At 49.9% G+C, this 21271-nt stretch overlaps 1 protein-coding gene across 2 annotated transcripts in view; it reads right to left on the reverse strand.

Annotated features, from left to right (window-relative positions):
- Positions 1 to 1277: 1277 nt before the first annotated feature.
- Delta (neurogenic locus protein delta) overlaps positions 1278 to 21271 on the reverse strand; it is a 60775-nt gene continuing 40781 nt past the window's right edge. For both annotated transcript variants that reach the window (XM_070658029.1, XM_070658028.1), the window contains exons 4-6: positions 16139 to 16390; positions 10006 to 10066; positions 1278 to 4846 (exon numbers count right to left, since the gene is read on the reverse strand). In XM_070658029.1, coding sequence (XP_070514130.1) covers positions 2881 to 4846; positions 10006 to 10066; positions 16139 to 16298 — 2187 coding nt within the window. In that variant the 5' untranslated portion in view covers positions 16299 to 16390 and the 3' untranslated portion in view covers positions 1278 to 2880. The remainder of the gene's footprint in view (positions 4847 to 10005; positions 10067 to 16138; positions 16391 to 21271) is intronic.

Here is a 21271-nt window from a genome sequence, read left to right on the forward strand (position 1 = left end):
CCGAAAACAAACCTGACTTAGTCGGTACTTGCATCTCGTTTATTTAATTATCATTACTTCGTAACAGGAACATCATCGAATCTTTGTTCACTACGGCACTCGCCCTTACTCTCTCTCTTTCACTCGCTCGCTTTTTCACATACACGCACTATTCTTACATCGCACGCGCGTCTCTAACGCGACAATATCGTCATCACTGTCATCGGCGTACTAACAACCGCCGTTGATTTATATTTCTCTTTACGCCGTGTAAAATCTTCATCAGCAGTCATAAATAAATAATTATCATAATCGACCGTGCATCAACATACAATAATTGTCACTTATCTATCACGCATTCGTGGGCGAAGTCAGCAAGCGCGCCGCCGAAACACGGCGCGGCCGGTGACGGCGAAGATGACGGAAACCTTGCAAAAAACCAATTTTGCACCACTCTGTTTCACGATGTCCAGATTTTCTTTTTTTTTCTTTTTTCTTTTTTTTTTTACGCGCGCAAACACGCGGACGATGCTAGTCGATATATATTACTTCACGAATTCGTTCGTCCGGTACGAATAAACGCAGAAGAGACGACCGAATTCGTCAGGATCTTAATTTCAATCGCGGTTCAAACGCCGATTCCTCATCGCTTTCCAGAGACATAAGCTTTGGAAAGAGATAACGCGAGAATTCGCGAAATTTTAAAAACTGCATTTGAAAGATTAAAGTTCGTCTTTCTTATTTTTTTTTTTTTTTCCCCTTTTTTTTAAGTGAACTACTAAGCATTCAAATGTTCTGTCTTCTAAATTTCTCAGCAAATTATTCGGAAAGAGGAGGTTGCATCGCGATCAGATTTAATCGACAAGCATTCGATCCGACGTTCTCTCACGCGACGGTGACCGTCACTTCCTTGATCTCACTCTTGATTCGCCTGTCTCGCTGATTTCGATGCCAAATCGCTTCAGAACAAACCGCATTGTCGCCGAAGTGTTATTATCGACGACGCCGGATCGCTATCTCTCACTTCATCGTTCATTTATATATATTTATTTTTATTTATATATATATATATATATCTCTATATATATTTGTATAATTTATACACATCTGTCTGTCCGTCTCTATAATCGTACGTAACGTCTCGTCGAACGGTATACGTCGTTTGCGTGATGATTGTAGAATTCGTAGAAAATTGGTAAATTTTTTTTTGACGGGGCAAAGCTAACGCCTGTGCGGTTTCTTTGAAATTTCTCAAACGAACGAACGAACGAACGAATTTTCGTATCATGCTATTAATATTTTTTTTTTTTTTTTTTTCTCCCCTTTAATCGTCAATTAGAATTGAATTCGATAGAAAAAAAATGTCAAAGAACTCACGGGCTTCACACGCGTAAGCTTTCCCTTCCTCTTTATTTGAATTTTTTAAATTTTTTTTTTTTTTAATATATTCTTTCTACGAAAACCATTTGTCTAACTATCGCATCGCTCGATCGAATTTAGTTTACATTTATTATTTGAATTACCGCGATGGAATGACGACGTTTTCGGATTAAAAGGACGGAATTTTGTTAAGAGCCGCTTTCCATCCTTCCTTCCAAACGCGTTCCTTCGAACCGGTTGAAAATCAGCCTGGAGAACGGATGTAAAGTATCGCGCTCGACCGATCGAGATTAATTCCGAAACAGAGAATCCCAAAGAGTCGATAGAACGTTTTCTTCGAAGTGTCATTTTAAATAGTAATCTTTTTTTTTTTTCTTTTTTGCTTCTCGATCGCTGGATATCGTTGTCACTTTGGCAAGCGGAAGTTCCTGCGTCGTACAATAGTATTTCCTCTGAGAATAGGAATGCTTTGTAAAATACAAAATAAAAAAAAATAAAAAAAAAGAACCCCCATACAAAAAAAAGAAACAAAGAAAAGGAAAAAAAGAAGCGGTATTACACGAAACAATTAATTCCGAATACGAAAAGACGACGTCGTTCCGAGGATGCTAATCCGTCGTTAAACTTTCTCGCTCGCAAGCGCACATGCACACGAAACACCCATTCATTCTCGCACGCACACGGATAATGTTAAACGCGAAAGATCTTTCGCTGTCGTAATCCTGCTTCAGTCGGCAGCTCGGTCACGCGAATTCAAAAAAGAATCATTACCGAGAAACAATAATAATGCGACACGATGCAATAATATTAATACAATAATAATAGCAATCAAGTAATATAATAAGTAAATAACAATAATAATAAATTAGTTCTGTACAGAGTTTTCACTTTCGAGTACGATATAATATTATAATACCTAAGGATAGGTCGGCGGCTGCCCGAGGAAACCGGCCGACCCCCACAGCATCGCGTTTAAATCTCCTTATCTCTGTCGCCTCTCGATCAGCCCCGATCGAACGTCTTCGGTCAGCCCGTCATCGTTCTCGTTCTAGTAAAACAGAAACGACACACACACCTGTGGCTGGCTAAACTGGCCGGATGCGATACACGTTTCTTGTCGAAACGATGATCGCGGGGAGCCCCGCCGGCGTCTGGCGGCGCCAATCGCGAATGCACAAGCGTTTTACGTGCAAAAAAAAGAAAAAAAAAATAGTAAATTAAAAATTAGAAAAAAAAGAGAAAAATAATTGAACACTCGCATGCACACGAAACGAAGGCGTCGCCGTTCCGGAGGGTACGCGGCGGTGCCGCTCATGAAGAATCGAAGGAAATCGAACGGGGGGATGGTCCGTCAATTTTACGCGCACGAAAAAAAAAGAAAAAAAAAACAAGATCCACAAATTCGCACACGCACGCACACTGGCTCAATTTTTGTTTTAATTTCTCTCACGCATTCTCTCTCTCTCTCTCTCTCTTTCTCTCTATCACTCTATAAGTGGGAATCCAACGTCCGAAGGCTTACTACACTTCCGTCGCGAGCGTCGCCGACAGCGTGGCATCGTGCCTAACGTAATGATCGTCTATCACGTACACACCGCAATTGCTGTTGTCCGTGGCACCGCCACCGCTCCCCGGTGGACCACTATTACCACTACTGACGACACCGGCGCCGTTGGTCTCCGATATCGTCGTCGGCCTCTTCATCAGCGCGGCTTCCGCGGCGCAACAACTGTCCGCCGCGTTGCCGGTCGCGAACACGGATGACCTTTTGGCACTTTCCAGGACCCCGATACCGAGACCTAGGCCGAGACAGTCCTTCTCCTTCTGGAAGAGGTGGGCGGACGCCCGGTGGGCCGCCGCCTCCGTGTTGAGCTGCTTCGTGGTCCTCGTTGTTCGGCCGTCTTGCAGCACCGGCTCCGGTTTGTACCCCGAACACGAGCTGTCCAACGTTACGTCAGTCTGGAACGACGAGTCTAGATCATCCTGCCGCGACGCCGCCGACGCCACGTTGTTGACGCTTTTACTTGCCGTCCAAGTGTTTTTTATCATGTGCGCGTCGCCGGTGCCCAAGGCGCAAACGCTGCCGCCGCTGATCAGGCCGCTACCGGCGCTGCCGAGAAGCCCACCAACGCTACCAATGCCGTTGCTCCCGACGCCGATAGTACTGGCGCTGCGTTTGCTCATGCTGCTGTGCACCGCGTTCCTCTCGTTCTGTAGCCTGGCTTCCTCGTCGGCCTTCGCTTGCTCTCGCTTCTGTCGTCTCTTCATGCACATCACCGCGACCGCGGCGAACAGCGCGAAAGCCGGCACGGCGGTGGACAGAGTTGCGATCATCACCAAATGTTCCGTGGTCAAACTGGTCTTCCTGGAGGCCACGTGCTTGGATAAATTGCCTGGCCAGTGGTTGTTGCCCGAGGACGGTTCCGCGAGCGGGACACTCGCGGGCGCGGACGGTGAAACGATCGGCGGCGCAACGCCAGCTTTGTCGCTGCAAGTATCGCCGTGCCAATCGTTCGGGCACTCGCACAAGAAGCCGTTGACGCGATTCTGGCAAATACCGCCGTTGTGGCACGGCGCGCTCTGGCATTCGTCTATGTCCACGCTGCAGTCCTTGCTGGTGAATCCGGGCTTGCAAGTGCAATGATAGTCGTTGGTCCCAGAAATGCATCTGCCTCCGTTCGCGCACGGTTTCGCCAGGCAGTAGTCTACCTTGTCCTGGCAGAGTCTGCCAACGTAGCCCGGTACGCATTGGCAGCGGAAGCTGTTCACCTGGTCCTTGCAGGTGCCGCCGTTCAAGCACGGATCGCCCTGGCAGTCGTCTACATTGATCTCGCACCGCTCGCCGGTGAAACCGGCGAGGCACGTGCATCGGTAACCGTTGATATGATTCGTGCAGGTGCCGTTGTTCGCGCAGGGATTCGGCGAGCACTCGTCGACCTGCGACTCGCAGTCAGCGCCGGTGTAGCCGGGCGGACAGCGGCACACGTAGCCGCGCAGAGAGTCATCCTCGCAGGTGGCACCGTGCCGGCAAGGCGAGTCTCGGCAGGATCGCGTCGTGATCTCACAGTGACGGCCCCGCCAACCGGGCGAACAGGTGCACCGATAGCTACGGCGATGCTGCCTAGAAGACGACGATAGCTCGGTGCCGTTGCCGTTCACGTAACTCACAGACGGCGACTCCGTCATCGAGCAGGTACCACCGTTCAGGCAGGGCTTCGAGTGACAGTCGAAGAGCGGCGTCTGGCACTCCGTGCCGGTGAAGCCTGACGGGCACGAGCAGGTGTAAGAGCCCTGACCGGTGTTGAAGCAGGTGCCGCCGTTCATGCACGGCTTATGATTCGTGCAATAGTTGAGATCTTGGTTGCAGAACAGCCCGCCCCAGCCCTCATCGCAGGCGCACTCCCAGGGCTTTTGGCAGCTACCGTGGAGGCAGCCCGGATATCGAACGCACTGATTGCACAGCGGGCCTTTCCAGCCGTTGTGGCATCTGCAACAGCGAGAGAAAACGTTGCCTCTTTAGTGATTTAGCGCACGTGAGTACGGAAGAATGGGAAGCAAATCGAGGGGGAAACCTGACGTATATTTATATCTTATCTACGGTCAAACGCCGCCGGCGAAGTAAACGGGTAACGAAGATGTGTCACGGATTTCCACGAAAGCTGAATCATTCTCGGGGATAAATCATTTTTTGTCCAGCTCGGTGGACCATCGAATCTTCGTCGAGGCGGCGAGCCCACTGAGATCGGCCGCACAGATGGATGACCCGCGCGCATATAGCATTATTAAACCCGGCTGGACCGTGTTTTGACAGAGATACAATCGAGAAACAAAAATTCGACTCCGTCGTGCTTCGATATTTAAGTTCTTCCTACCTACGTTCGCCATCAGTCACGAATCTCGAAGAAAGTTTTGCCGGTGATGGACGGAAAGCAGTCACGGGTGCAAGAAGCGGGTCGGCAAGACCCCAAGGAGAGCTCTTGCGGGAGGAGGAGGAGAGAAAGGGCGAATGAAAGAAAGGACCAGAGGTCGGCGACGACCCACCGAAAGACACGTACGTGTATATGTACCAGAAAGGACGAGAGGGGGAAAAGGATGGCGCGAGGATTTCTCAAGTCGCGAAGGAAGAAGAGGCTCGCGATTTTACACGCGGAGGGGCAGGATAACCGGCGACTGAGCGGGTAAGGGGAGGAAGCAGCGCGACAGGGAATACGTTAAAGCCGGTGGAAGAAAGAGCATGAAACGTCCGGCGAGAAGGGTGAGAGGGTGGCGTGCCAGGAGATGAGGATGATACGCTGGTCGGCCATTACATTACGTGCGGGGGTTACGAAGGAACGAAGGAGAAAGAGACTAGAACAGATAGAGATAACGAAGGAACGAGAGGTGGAATAAAAAGAAGATGCCGCGCGTGTGTGCGTGTCCTGCCGCGCGCACACGCGTGCGTGTTCGTGTACAGAGGAGAAGCAGCGTCAATGTGCATACAGAGTGCACACGAGCGCGGGCGAAAGAAAGAGAGAAGGCATAGAGAAGGGACCGAAGGTGGCGCAAACGGGAAGAAGCAGTCACCGAGAGGTGGGGGACCAGGGGGCCCCGGGATCCGAGAGAGCGAGAGAAGGACGGCGGCGAGGAAGAGTTCACGGGAGGAAAGAGGGCGACGCGCGGGACCGACGGGGAGGGGAAAGACGGAGGGAACAGAAGAGCGAGGTGGACGGCAAAAGGGAGGTAGAATTCTGACGGAGCGGAGGGGGATGAGTCGTCGAGTAGTGTGTTCCCACGGTTCGAGCCTCGGCACAGCCGTTCAGTATGCGGGTCAAGGAAAGGTTACTCTCCTCTGTGTGCGTGCGCCCGCGCGCGCGCCTCCTCACGGTGCCCCACACTGCCGTAACGCGTGTGTACGCGCCGCCACACACAGCCGTCGTCTCTGTGACTCTATCGCGAACGTCAGAACGAGACGGCGAGGGCATAAAGGTATGGACGGAGGAGGGTAAGAGAGACAGGTAGAGAAAGATGAACGAAGAGCCGAGGAAAAAGGAGGCATGCCAGAGAGGGGGGGGGAGGAAAGAAACTGCAGCCGTGGACGTTGCATGACTATACCATTAAGTCCTATATACAAAGTAAAAGAGTGAAAGAAAGAGAAAAACCGGCGCGATCTAAGAGGAAGGTACAAGAGGGAAGAGGAGAAAAGGGCGCAAGGGTGCAGAAGGACAGAAGGTAGTAGTGGAGACGCGAGAAGACGAAACGGGATTAAGGGGGGTTGGAAAGTCAGCCGAACTGTGCCTCCGCGAATTGCTCCGTTCGTGATTGCTCGCCGCTGCGAGGAGACGAAGGTATACATAGAAACGTGTAACTTCCCGAAGAACGCCGGCGAGTGGCATATACACGTGATCGCGCATTCTACTTTGCGGCCAGGCCGCAGCAAAATCGCGACTGTGCCATAATTACCACCGGGGGATAGGTCATGCACCGACGAGGGCGACGGGGAACAGAAGGAGGAAGAGGAGAGAGAAGGTAGAAGAGGATCGGGGGGGCTCCTCTCCGCGGGCCCCGGCTATGGAAATCTTCGCGCAGTTAAATGTCCCTCTAAAAGAGACGAGAGAGGACGACTTCTCGCTTCCTCCACCGCCGCTCTTTGCGACCCGTGCCATCGGACGCGAGGATATCGCGCCACGTTCGAGACGCGTTCGAGTGCGTTCTTTGACCTTTGCCTGCTATTATGCGGCTGTTTAAACCGAGCCGGCTCAAAACGATATCGCGGTGTGACATAAAATCGGGGGATTCATTTTTTTTTTTATATTTGTTTGGAAAGGGGGAATGTCAACTTTCTGTGCCTCGCGTGTGACTTGTATTTATATCACCGAGATACACAGATAGAATTTAAAATTGTCAGACACGTAATATACATTTGTATTATTAAAAAATAAATTTTTTAATTATCTTTTATTTTATTTTTTATTTTTTTATTTTATTTTTTAACAAATATCGAAATATGACGGACGTCTCGCGATTTTATCTTCCCCTTTTTGAATTCCTCTTTTACGTTCGGACGACGGACGTTCGATGTCCTCTCACCCCGAAGACGAGATCGTAACGTCGATGCACCATCATCGGTATTCAGACATCACGCGCACGCACAGTCGCACGTGGGCCTCAAAATTTCAATGGGGCGTTCGCCGGCCGTGATTCTTCTACGAGCGCGATATCCCACGAATTTCGGTGAGACCCGTCACCTCGATCGTTATCGTTCTTTCCGGGTATGCGCGAATATACGCTATGCGACTGAAAACGAGCGTATCGTAATTCCATTCCCGCAATCTGCGTAATCATCGACGATCGGGGCGTATAAAGCGACATGCGTCAGTCATTGTCGCGTGGAGCGCGATCAAGGTTGACGCCGATCAAAGTCCGTTACATTCGTGTAACGATATTTTTATTCATTAGGTTCGAGTGTTGAGCGGTCTTAAGGTTACATAAAAGAAAAAAAAAGGAAAAAAAAAAATTTGCCCGTAACTAAGATGGCGTGCACGCGTAATTGACGTTCGTTGCGTGTGTCGTGCCGCCGTAATGACCGTATCAAAATGGTGCACGAAAATAATAACGTTCAGGCAAGAGATGACATACCCGCGCGATCGACTCGCGTTTATTAAATTTTCTTTTTTACGAGTCCGCGGAATATTTACAACTACTCGCGACGAGACAGATTATTAAATGCCTTGATCAAATTAGCTTGCGTATATTTGAAAGGTGGTTTCGAAACAATTTGCGAAATTAACGATCGATGCGTCCGCGTTTTCAAGGTATGAGTATCGCGGCAAGGTGTTCGCGTGGTGCGTTTTCGCGGCCCTCGTCGCGAGAAACTCTCGATATTCATCGCCGCGGAGCCCACGATGTATATTTCGCAGTGCGAGGAAATCTCCTCCATTCCTCCTTTCACAATCGTGCAACTTTGAGCCTCGCGACGGCACCAATTCTAACGGAGACGATGTTTCAAACGACCCGAGAAACGAACACCGCGAAGAGAAATAAGGGACAGAGGAATTACGTAAATATATTTTAAGCATAACATTCAGGAAATTAAAAGAAAAAAAGTATATAAAAATTATTTAAAAAGAAAAAAAGGAAAAACTAATTGTTAAACTGAAAAATTGCAAGCGAATTAATTAATGCGAGATTAGATTACGTGTGATATCTCGCTTCTTTTTTTTTTTCTCAACCATGTCTAAGTATTGTCAAGTGAATTTGATTGAAAAATCGCGCGAGAACGAGGCGACAGCGAATAAGGCACGAAAGGCGAACTTGTAACCGCAGTTAACGGGACAATTAACCCTCAACGTGAAGTAATTAGATGATTGAGTTAACTTCAAACGCGGGTTAACGCAACCGGACAGTGATTCGAGTCGATAGCGCGATGCGATGTCTTGAAAGGCATGCGTATTCGCGATCGTATTACGTAACCGTGACACATTATCCACGAATAAGAGCGGAAAAAAAAATTTACCGAAGAATCTGCGACAAGATAAAGCGTTTAAAAATACCGTAGTAGAATTAATGGCAAGCTCTCACCGAGCAAAAAGAAAAAAAGGGGCCGTAAACTGAAGTTACAGGGGGAACTTTGAGGAAATGCGGAAATGTCGGGAGACTCGTCGGAGTTTTGCCAAATAGCGGATTAAATCGGAAAGTTCAATAGCACGTCGAGCGACGAGCCAAGAAGACCGGAGAAAGAAAAGCGAGAGAGAAAGAAAGAGAGAAAAAGAGAGACAAAGAGGTATGGATTGATAAAAGTGGAGAAAAAGAAGCGAGACGAGAGAAAAGAACGGTGGAATCTGGAAAGGAGGAAAGAGCCGGGGGCACGATTGGCACCTCGGAAACTGCCTCGTTAGAACGGAAAGCCAACCGAGGAACTTTGAATTCCACTTCGTTCTTCCTTCCCGCTGCATGTGCGCACTCATAAAAGCGTTACGAAAATATGCGCGTGATAATATACAACGGGTGCGCACTTGTAATGCCGTCGTGAATGCACGTGCCGTAACAGGATTCTTAAGGGCTTGCGCGTCTTCGGCTGGCGGTAACGTTGCATTACGCGGCATGCAAATGGAATTATTAATTAAAATTGTTGAATCCAAACCGTTTGCGAAGAGAAATAAAAAAGTATAAAAAAATTAAAAAATAATATTAAAAAACAGAATTTAAGCATTTTAAGACAAGCCGCGTTATTCTATAAATACAAGACAACATCGTGGATCAACGTTTGTAAAAAAAAAAATAAAAAAAAAAGATCTAGATGAATCATTGAAGATGAATCATCATCGGTACCACGGTGCTTCCACGTCTCGCGGGGGAGAGAACGATTCCGCGATACTTTTGTAGGGCAACGCGTTGCTGGAATCGTGACGTGGATCCGCGGGCTGCTGGCGGCCGGCGTTGTACCTTTTTCGAAACCGAGCCGAACGATAATTTACGATAGGTATGCGCGTAATTATTATCGCGCGTACATGCACACGCGGCGGCGATGCATATAGAGAAGTGGATGCACCGTGTCAGGGCCCAGGAATTTAGTTGGCGGTTGTATGGGGCGGCGCAATGCGCGCACACACAGCTACGCGCGCGTGTAAGTATTAGGCGAATGCCGCGCCTGTATATGTGGATACTCACATGCATTCGTTGGGTCGATTGCAGTGTCCGTGCTGCTCGTCGCATCCGGGCAGGCAGCGGGCTGAAATGAGTAAGAAAAAATCCAAGAGGTTAAGGCAACTCTCGGCGAGAGGTCGATCGCGTCCCTCACGACTGCACGAGCGGAGGCGAGCGGCGAATACGGCCGTGCATACGATAACGCTCTCGCGATGGCATGCATACGCGCGTACGGTAGTTCGTCCCTCTTTACATTTCGAGATATAAAATACGTCCGCGCGGTAATTGTTCGAGCGCACGTGACGCCGTAATTAACGGCGGCCGCACGAGTCCGCGAAGAGCTGTGGAGCGGCTCCAGTCTTTAAATACTTTATAAGCGTTATTTTTAGTTCATCTTATTCTTCCTTGCGTTGTTTCCGACGCGCGACGTTGATAGCGGGGAGAGGATGGATTAACAGGTGGTTAAGTTAGCCTGACGAGGGAGACGTCGTATCCCATTTCCTTATCGTGAACCGCAGGCGAGTGACTCGGTCGAATTTGGTAGGAAACGCGTAACGGCACCCCGGATGCGGGCTCAAAGGCGTGGAGAGAGAGCGACACGCATCACGGTGCGGTAGCGTTTATTCCTCGTATCGCTCGCCTCGGTAACTAGTCGACTAATTTTCCTGCCGCGCATACGTAAAGGCCCGATGGCCGCTGGCCAACTACTGCGAGCGTTAACTTCTCTACCACGCGAGAATCCGCGAAGTAAAACCGTCGCGTCGACCGACGCGTGACACAATTTCACTACCCCCGCGATCTATCACCTGGCAGCGGACCGCGCCGCGTGCAAGTATGCGAGGAATCGATTATCGGCTGATTCGGATTCCTTTTCCGTCGCCTCGTTAACTCCTCCTATAGGCGGCGGACGATCGTGCCCTGATGAAACGCTCGATAAAGGTGGGCGATTTCGCGACTTCGGCCGGCGTTCGCGCGACTGGCTGGATTCCACCCAGGCTGGAAATCGAGAGGAAAAATCCCGGCGTGCGTACCGACGTCGGTGAATGAAAGGGTTGAGGGCGGCGGTGCCGACGATGCCGACACGGTTCGGCGCGAGGCGGCAGGGCCACGGCGAGCAGGGCCAGCGCGAGGGCCGTGTGACCTTGGCACCGAGCGCAACGGCCCGACTCTTGCTCGCCATGGCCGGTCGGATGGACGGACGGACGGACTTCGGCACGGCACGGCACGGTATGGCATGGCACAGACCAAGCGCTAAGGAGTATGGTATTTATAGAGCGGAGAACGAGAGATACGACCCCCCTCGGCCCCGCCGTCGGAGAGCCGCCGCGATCCTCCTCACCTCGCACCCTCTCCGGTGCCGTCGGTGTACCGTCGACGAACGACCGAATCGCAGAGATTCCACCGCGACCCTCCCTGCGTCTACCATTTCCTTTTTCCCTTCGTTCTCTGCCTCGCGGAGTGTACCTTCTTCTCTTTCTCTCTCGCTCTTTCTCGCCGCACCGCTGCCGGAGAAGAAGAAAAGGGAAGAAGGCCCTTTTCTCCCCCTCTCTCCCCCCGGCGCGGACGGGGGACGCGACGGAGAAACCGGTGACTAAACAAATCTCGTAAGCCGCGACAAATCTTGCCCTTCGAGGATTATTTACGACCGATTTGCGACCGCCGCGATTTTTCGAGATAAAACCTTGCGAGGTGGGCTATAAATTCGCCGCGTGTTCCCCGCCCGCGGAACGCCGATCTTCCGAGCCGACTAAAGTGTTCCGAGAAATCGAGAAGAAGACGTCGAAGATCGTTCGCCGCTTTATTCGACACGGTTGCATCTCCGACGGCTGCATTTCTCAAATTAAGAGTGGCCCCGACGGAACAGCGGCAGAAACGACCGCTATTTAATTATATCCGACCGCGAAATAAAGAATTGCGAATCGTATTCCGCGAGCCTTTTGCGAGATACAACACGCGGATCGAACCTGGTTATTAGGTCAAAGTGGATAACGATGGGACGAAATAATAATAATTATTTATTTCCACTTTAACTTTTATAAATTATAATGGAAAACGATAAATTGGCCAATATTAATTAGCCCGTGTTTCATTTTCATATCATTAAGCTGACCTACTTAATTAAATAATATGCGTTTGTTATATTTTATATTAGCCATTGTTTCATCGCGTATATAATTTTGCGCGTAGAAATAAAATTGTATTGTAAGAACACGCCGCGATGTAACCGGATGGTCCGTACAAGCCTTGAAAAATATTTTACCATCACCCCTTGAAGGCTCGAGTGCTCAAGAGACGCGAGCAATTACAAAAAGCGATCGACTAGGGAGAATAAAATTTGCAAAATTACGAAATGTCGTTGATCGGAGAGCGGCAGGTAACATGTAGCGCGCTCGCAAGTGTCACTCCAAATTAATCTACCAACTGTGCGCCGAACGTTTTCAAAACATCTGGTCCCCGAATAGAGAGGATCGACAAAGAGAACGGGAGAAGAATAAAATTATTCATATTCACGCAGCCGGTGTTACATGCATACTTGGAAGTCTTCCGCAACGTACTTATCCTTTTCCTATCCACCGCGCGACCACAGATTTCCCTTCGAAACGGTCATCAGCCCTGACCCCCTTGGTGGTTGAGGCAAGACAACGCCGTATGCCTTTTCTCTCCCGCCGAAACCTCTTCCTCTCCTTCAACCATTCGGCGAGAATAATTGCCGAGCCGTGCCTTTATGCGATACCTGCCCCGGCATTGTTGCGCGCTACCTGCCAAACGCGCGGCCCACGCGATTATTCGGAAGTCACATGAAAGAAAGAATACCGCCGATTTTTCTGCCCCGGGGGCTTCTCTCACAATATTAACAGGACACGAGGTATCCTGAAATATTTCGTTGACTCGTGAAGTTACTTGTAAGAGGATCATATAAGAATTAGTCCTGTCACGGCCCAAAAATTATATATCCATTGTTGACGGGACTTCACGGACGGAAAAACCTAGGCGAAAAGTCCTCGGCCGAGTTAGCGTATCCTCAAAGTGGCCATTATTACCGGCCGCTTTATTTAACGATGATCTCGTTAAGGTCTAGGTCGCCTCGAGCTAATCTCTACTGCATGCTCGCGCCCGAAGAAGTTTTATCCAGGTAGGCCGAAAGATAAAAGGGGGACACGTCGAAGGTACATTCGGAAAAGTGCCGCGTTACTCGCCGAGGGGTAACAAAAACTGTAGGGATAAGAGAGAAAGGAAAGGAAAGAGGAGAAGCGGAGAGGGGAGGGGGGGAGAAACGAAGAAGCCGGAATGTACGTGGACTGCGAACGCGCGAGTTCGGGGCAGCTGTTAGTTAAAGCACCGTCCTCTCGTTGCAGCTGTCAGGGCCCAGCTCGGCTCGTTTGCGCGTTGCAGCTGCTCTCTCTCTCTCTCTCTCTCTTTTTCTCTCTCTGCGCGCTCGCTAGCAACCCCTGTACAAACGCTCGCCTATCGGCACCCCCGAAAGAGTTCGACTGCGCGCTCGATCGCCTATTCTCGACCCACCGCACCCCTTTCTTGTCGCGGGGTTAACAGAAATAGAGTTAACCCTTCGTCACATGCGGCTAAAATCGTTGCAGAGAAAGTGCATGCTCGGAGGAACGCGGCAATTCGGCTGCGAGAATTTCCAACGAACGACAAGTACCTCCTGGATATATTTGGATACATATATCACTCGAATATATGTACGTCGTACATATATGGACGGGATAGAGAAATTTTGACGAGCGAATGAAGAAAAAATAGATGACGAAGCGACCTCCAGTCGCGAGCAAAAAACGCGTCAACGCGTTCACGATTCATTAATCTTCGAAGGGGTGTGGTAATTTTTGCACGTGTCCATCTGTGACGCCACAGTGCAGCGGTAATATAATCAAATTTTGGTGCAAGTTTTCTGACCGTGATTGATAGAAACGCGTGAAAAGGATGGAAAAAAATAAAGAAATAAAGAAAGATGCACGCGAGATTCAGAAAGATCCTCCACGCGGAAGTAGCTGAAACCGAACGCGAGATATACCGGCATTTCAACAGATTCCGAAGAAGTGAAAGTCCTTTTGTGTTCTCGCGAGACTCGTTCTGAAGGAGAGTCTGCCGTTCGTGATTTATATCGTCGTATTTCCCGACGTTTTGCGGCCGACTGCTCGTCGAAGCGAGAGCGCGACAGTGATTTTGCCTCTCGTTAGGCTGCATAATCATGTGGAATATTGCGGTAGCGAACAATCAACCTTTTTGCACCTTGCTACTTCCAACAAATGCGTTTCGACATCGATTTCTTCTATTAGTTCATCTTTCCCGCGGTCATAAAAAAAAAAAAAAAAAAAAAAAACTAACGTGAGTTAAAAGTAAAATGTTAAGGAACGTTAGCCTGCAAGTTTTAATTAATTTTAACTTCTCCAAACGTCGACGAACACGACGTTCTAAAGGATCGTTCGAACAACTAACTCGCCGAAGGAGGAAATATCCACAAAATGAAAAGTAGTCCATTAGTAATCGGCGCGCGAACTTTGTTGATCGCGACCCCCGAGCGGTCGGTCTGTCGAGTGCAACGACCGGATACCCGATGAGGCCCCACACGCGTAGACTTCGCCTACGATTGATCTTTCACTTCGATCGGACTCGAGAAAGTATGGAATTCGGGAATAAACGTGGAAAGCTCGTGAGAAGGTGGAAACCTCACGAGACATAATCCAAATCAAAACGTAATAAATTGCGTAACGTACTAGACCTCGTGAGACTAAATGGCGTTAATCCTTAACGTTCTCTCAAAGCGCAATAAATACTCGTATTTAGATATACAGAAAACGCATTTATATGCACGTTATCCTTGGCGCAAAAAAAAAAGAAAAGAAAAATCGACAATGCGAACTGCAAAGGTCGTTTTTAAATAATTCAGACTCACGCAACACCCGCGCGGCGGTGTGAGTTACAAATTCGAGCTCCGGCGTTAAACAAGCGGGATGATTTATTGCTCTCTCTTTCGAATCTTTTCCTCGCATTCCTCGCGAAATTTCAAGATATTATTCGACGACACGGCCACAGTCGTAACGGCGTGCTTTTGTCCACGCGGACAATTCGGCACAATCCAAGAACGAGTCCCGGATTCTTTGAATGAAGAAGCTCGCCGGAGTCCCTTCCTCGTGTGAATAAGCCCCGGCCTTTGTACGTTGCAGGTCGAACGCAGTTGGATCCCCAGGTGCGTACGAACCTGTAACGCATCGGATATTCGCCAGGAGCTTCGACACCCGACGACTCCGACTTCGGTAACAGACACGAAGAGCGTTCGATTCGCGCGGAGTCTCGACCGAGTCTGGACGGCAAAAAAAAGAGGGGAAAAAAAAAAAAAGAAGAGAGAAGAGCGAACGAGAGATAGCTCGAGAGAAAAAGCGAGAAAGAGAGAGCCACACACGAAGGCAGATTTCGCCCCCTCGCCCCTTTCGCTCACACAATCTCGGATCATTACACGTGCACACGGATTAGGTCGCGGTCGGCTCGCAGGTACGCGAGAGCGAAAAAGAGACGGATGCTGCGGATCGGAAAGGACCGGAGAAAGAGAGCGCAGACCGGTGCAGGGGGCGGGAGAAAGAAAGAGAGAGAGAGAGAGAGAAGGAGATGCGCGCACACGCGCGAACCAAGCGTGGGAAGCTGCCGCACGCTTGGAGTCTGCTGCAGCAGCAGCAGCAGCAGCAGCAACAGCGCAACCACCGCTGCACCGGGCCTCTCCTCCGCGAGAGACAGACGTCGGGGCTTTGAAAGAAACGAGAGAGAAACGCGAAGGAGAACGATTCGTTCGGCGAGCCGTGCCAATTCGCGAGAGTATCGTCGTTTACCGAAGGTAGCCTGCAATACCACTCTCGACGTCGCCGGGGATCGCCGAGGCTGAATTCACCTTTTAATAACCGCGCCGGGCGAGCGTAAAGCACTCGGCAATTCGACCGCGTTGAAAATCATCGTCGTGATTCATTCATCGATCCCGGACGTCGCTGGATAACGCCTTTTTATTACCGTTATTATCGCGATATCGCGCGCGGTCGCGATAAAGAACGCGGAAATAAATAGCGGCCAGTGTGTCGCGCCGACGCTTAAATTACGGTGCAGTCGTGAGCGAGTCGGAATGATAAGCGTGGAGTGTGTATATACTCACGGGTGTTGCAGTAGTCGCCTTTCCAGCCGGTGAGGCAGACGCGCTCTCCGCTCGGACTGCAGCTGTAGTGGCCGAAGTTGTCGTCCCTCGGCCGGCACAGATCCTCGCAGCCCTTGCCGTAGTAGTGCGGCGCGCAAGTCACCCTGTACTCGTACTTCATCTGCGAATGGGCGCTCTTGTACTCGTCCACGGTCCACTCCGGCCCGACGTCCAGCCACTTCTGGGTGGTCAGCCGCGTGATCAGTACTTTCTCTGGAAAAGACACAAAAACCGCGTTACGTTTGAGTGACTTCGATTCGTCAGCCTATTCTTCTCCACAGTAAATCTTATATCGTAATCGTAAGCCGCGAACCAGAACCATGTACTCTTTTTTTTTCCTTCTTCTGTACCAAGACGCGTTTTATATCTAAGATCTTGTACATCTAGAAGCGCCGTAGCACTGTTATCGATACGTTACGCTAAAAGAGAATGGTAATCGCAACGGTGCGCTCGCATTAAACAACAATAAGACGCGATGCGACGGCAATTAGCCGACACGGCCAGCACCAGAACAGAGCGAGGTGTACCGCTGCACCCAATGATGCGATCGAAGTGCATCGGCCTCCGGGAGAGAGGAGCGAAGAGAAAAAAAAGAGAGAGAGAGAGAGAGAGGGTAGACCGGACGTTCGTCCGCTATTGCTACTCTGTCGGCAGCACGCATCCGGCACAAAGAGAGTAAGCGAGTACCACCACGTTGCGGCTCTGGGAAAGAGGCGTCCTTCCTTCCTCTCTCTTCCTTTCCTTTTCTCCTGCCCTCTTCCTTCCTTTCGTTCTCACTTCGTTCTCGTCTCCGCTACGTCCTTTCGTCCGGTGTCTCTACTCGGCTTTCGTGTTAACGAATCGCCGAACGAGCGGCCGAGGGCCGCAACAGCCTTCCTCTTACACCAGAGCGCATTTATCGTAATAGCCCCGACAGATTAGGATCCGGGGGCTGCGATCAGGTGCCCTACCGAAAAACCTGCATCTCACGGCACCGGTTTTCGTTGCACGCGCGTGTCGTGTCCGTGCGCCTCGCACAGCCGAACCGGTAGCGTACGCGGGGATCCCACCGCGGTCTATCCCTGCGGTGTAATAAGATCAATAGCGTAGCGCGCCGCGAGGGTAGCTCGAAATCTCGGCGACTTCGAGGTGGTTACTTTGTAAAAACGACTTGTAAAAAAACGACTGTGAAATAAAACGGTTTTCGCCAATTTATATTAATTTATTTATAACGCCCGGAATACCCTCGTCCTCCGCGATCAGCGCTTCGTGTTGTCAAAGGTCCAATTATGGGAGATTTTCTTAATTAAATTACATATATTAATATTCTTACGATCGTGATTCTGACACAGCGGACGGAGAAAAAAAAAGAAATCTGTAGCTTGAAGACGCTGAGCTGACACATCGCGATCTGCTGACAATGAAATCCTTCGATCACACGCCACTGCGTGTTTCTTTTTCTCTCTCTATCTTTCTGGGGTTCTTTCTCTATTTAACGCGCGCATCGAGAAGAAAGAACGAATGGAGCAAAGAAACGAATGAGCGAGGAAAAGAAAGAGGAGGGAACAAAAGGACGAAGGTTTTCGCCGATGGCGTGCCCGAGGATACTTAGGAGGAGGGAGTCAGATCAGCCTCTCTTCCCAGAAGGGAAGTGGCTGTCGGCGAAACGGGAGTCGAGGATGAAAGAAAAAGAGAGCGAGCGAGAAAGAGAGGCGGAGGAAGAAGAAAAGAGCGAGATGTATGTATATGAGAGGGAGAAGGCGGTTTACTGGGCTATCTTCCCAGGTGATGCTGTTACGAGTTCCGAAAACGCCGATCTTCGCACGCTACGCCGCCTCAAGTTCGATCCCGAGAGAGACCTGCTACTTGAAACGCGCGAGGGCAAAACAAACGAGCCTGAATTGGTCTTGCGAGACTTCGCAAAATCGTACGGTTTTTTTTGGAGATACAATTTATTTATTTGCTTTGCTATCGGTACCACTAGACAGAACGTATAACAAAAGATCTCATTCTTCGATTAAAAAAAAAAATAAAAAATATAAAATATAAAAATAAAAAAAGGCTGGAAAACTATTAAAGCGCAAATAATGCAAGGTAAATACGGGGACGTAGCGAGTTCCGACGGCAGTATTCGCGGAGACGTGCGGCGAAGAATCGATCCACGTTTACATTCGCTGAAAGGTGATTACGTCGCGCGGGCCCGTGTATCGGCGCGGCTACAACTTCCTGTCGCTGTTTCTCCCCCTCCCGGATGCATCGGGATGGACGTCGGGGCTACGCCACGGAAAAGATCGCCGGCGCTCATTTCTACTTGACCACGGTCCGCGCACGTATACACCCGGTAAACACCCGGCGTGCTCGAGGCCAGACCGATTCAAGGTATTCATTAATGACGCGCAGCGCCGGCGCGTAGCAGACATTTTCTATTGTTCATTCAGAAAACGAGCGGGGCCGCCGAAGAGGCGCAGGCCGCGCCGCGGGCGAAAGAAAGAGAAAGAAGAAGCCCTCTTGGCGCGTAGCCAGCGGGCGTTTTGCCTCCGCCGTCGCCGGTTTCCGCGCGAAAAAAAATGATGCGGCGATTATTTAGCGAAGTGGATCGTAAAAGCCCAAACGCGGCGGATTAACTTCCGAAACGCCGCCGGCTCCGCCCACGCCGAGAGTTAAGCAGGTAGAGCCTCTGCCTTTTGGGTCGCGCCAGCTTTCGATGACCGTGACCCAATGTGGCTCGAACCACTTTTGAAACCTCGCTCGCGCGACCACAAACTACGAGGAAAAGACTCGGACGACACAAAAGAAATAAATTATAATTAATTTACTTTTAAAATCACGCGGAAGCTTAATTGATCCCCATTCATTTCGTCGATTCAAAAAATAAGACGTAGCCCTGTAATCTTTTTTTTTTGTTTCTTTTTTTTTCTTTTCTGTCTCTGTCACCGTGACACGTGGACTGCGCAGGGAAGGCGGCCAATTATCGCCGTCGTTATTATCATGCGAAAGAAGGCAGGTGCGTTCTCCCGAGTGCGTTGGGCGATGTGCACCGAGCGAGTCGCGGTGCGCAACGGTGTTCCGTTTGTAGGAAGAAGAAAGGAGAAAAAGAGAGAAAAGAGAGAGAGAGAGAGAGAGAGAGAGAGAGAGAGAGAGAGAGAGAGAGAGAGAGAGAGAGAGAAAGAGAGCACGAGAGACCGGTCAGGAAAAAGCGGTTGACAATCGACGGTGACGTAAGTCACGTGTGGAACCACGACCACTGGACTGCTGATTCTACAGTTCCTTTCGCTCGTGTGTGTATGCGTATACACGTGCACACGTATACGTATCGCAGAGAACTAACACGTTATACCAATTAGAAATGAATAGGACACTCTCAAGCCTGTCCGGCCTGTCCGGCGCGTCGTCCCGTGCGCGTTCAGCGCACCGGAAACAAATGTAACTTGCGTTTCGCACGAGAGACACAGTCTGTCTGTACAAATCGGTCGAATAAAAAAAATCAGACAATTTTATAATTAATTTCTACTCAATTTCGACTTAATTTCAACTTGATTTCAACTAATCGAGACTTGACTTTGACAGATTCCAAAGCACCGCGTTGCAGCCGACGAGCTCAAACGGCGTGAATATTCCGAATCGCGGGAACGCACGGTTTTCCCGAAACGCGCGCGTCGAAGAAACGTTTAACAGCATCTGGGTTAGATATCGGCGATTCTCATTTAATTCTTACCACGCGCGTTATCCCATAACGTTTCGTAATAGCGCTGCCGGCTTCCCGCGAACGAATGGACAAACGAACAAGAGAGAGAGAGAGAGAGGGAGAGGGAAGAAGGGAGAGGACTCTTCATCTCATCTTTTCCCCGCTGGCGCTACGGCGGATGAATGAAGGAAAGGAAGAGTAGTAATCCGATCGGCCTTTACCAAAACGAGCAACGACCGGGAGCACATGGAGGCAGGCGGAACGTCGACGAGCGTCGTCATTAGCGACAAAGGAAACTGGTTCGCGTACAATAATGCCACTCGAGGTGCGCCTATCGGCGCAACGAAGGGCCGCCGATCGATCGGATCGGCTTGGCTCGCTCTCTCTCATCGACACGTGTAATCGTTCGCGCGCGACACCACCTTGCCCCGCCGGGATTTATAAATAACGGCCACATCGGCGGGAACAAAATTAGAACGGAATATATAAAAAAAAGAAAAGGGAGAGACTTTAAGACCAGCCGATATTTATTTAAAGTCTCGTATTTTTAGTCGGGACATGTTTCGCGCGTCGACGGTTTGTTATCTAATTTGCGCGTAACGGGTAATTTAATATTAAATCGGTAAATACGAGAAAAAAAAAATCAGACTTTGCGACGGGATCGGGGGCGTAATTTTTGTCTCGGCGAACCCGCGCTCTACCACGGCCGCGATCGTCCTTGGAAAAAAAAAAAAGAGGCGTCGCGACGGTGATTAACGCCCCGTCAAGCGGGATTCCCACGAAATTTTCGTGACACGCGACGCGAAGCGGGCCGCAGCTCCGAACGCAGGTGCAGCGGCGCGATGCGACGCGACGTACGCACGCACGCACCATCGTGGCACGTACACGACGCGATGTAACGCAACGTGGATAATGGCTTTGCGTGTGTGCGCGATGGCCGGCTAAAAGAAGGAAGAGGGACGCCCGAAAGGAAAGGAGGCGAGAACGCCGGGAGCGGGGGCGGCCAGAGGGGGTTGGTGGAGGAGGTGGGCTCGCCTGAGAAAGGAAGCAGCATCCGAGCAACGCGGCAATAAAGGGCTCGTTTCGCCGGTGCGTTGTGGGTATTATACTGTGCCCGGAGCAGAAGCACGGTAGACGGGGCACAATGTAAGCGGCATAGCTCCGCGATAAAGACCCCGAGGATAGGTGTGTATCCGGGACACGGTGTTTGGCTAATCCGTCGGATGTTGATGCAGTTAGGTATTACGGCGGTGTACGCCAGCTTCGCCCGCGCTCCGAATTCGAATGTAGCGACGTTACTTTGATTTTCTCTTTTATTTAATATTTTGATACTATCTTTGACGGTAATTAAAGAATTTGGTAATTAAAAAAAAGAAAAAAAAACAGTCTGATGTACTTAATTTAGAATCGATAAATATGCATGGAACGAC

This window comes from Cardiocondyla obscurior, linkage group LG06, assembly GCF_019399895.1.
Source record: "Cardiocondyla obscurior isolate alpha-2009 linkage group LG06, Cobs3.1, whole genome shotgun sequence".
In the NCBI taxonomy this organism is placed as follows: Eukaryota; Metazoa; Arthropoda; class Insecta; order Hymenoptera; family Formicidae; genus Cardiocondyla; species Cardiocondyla obscurior.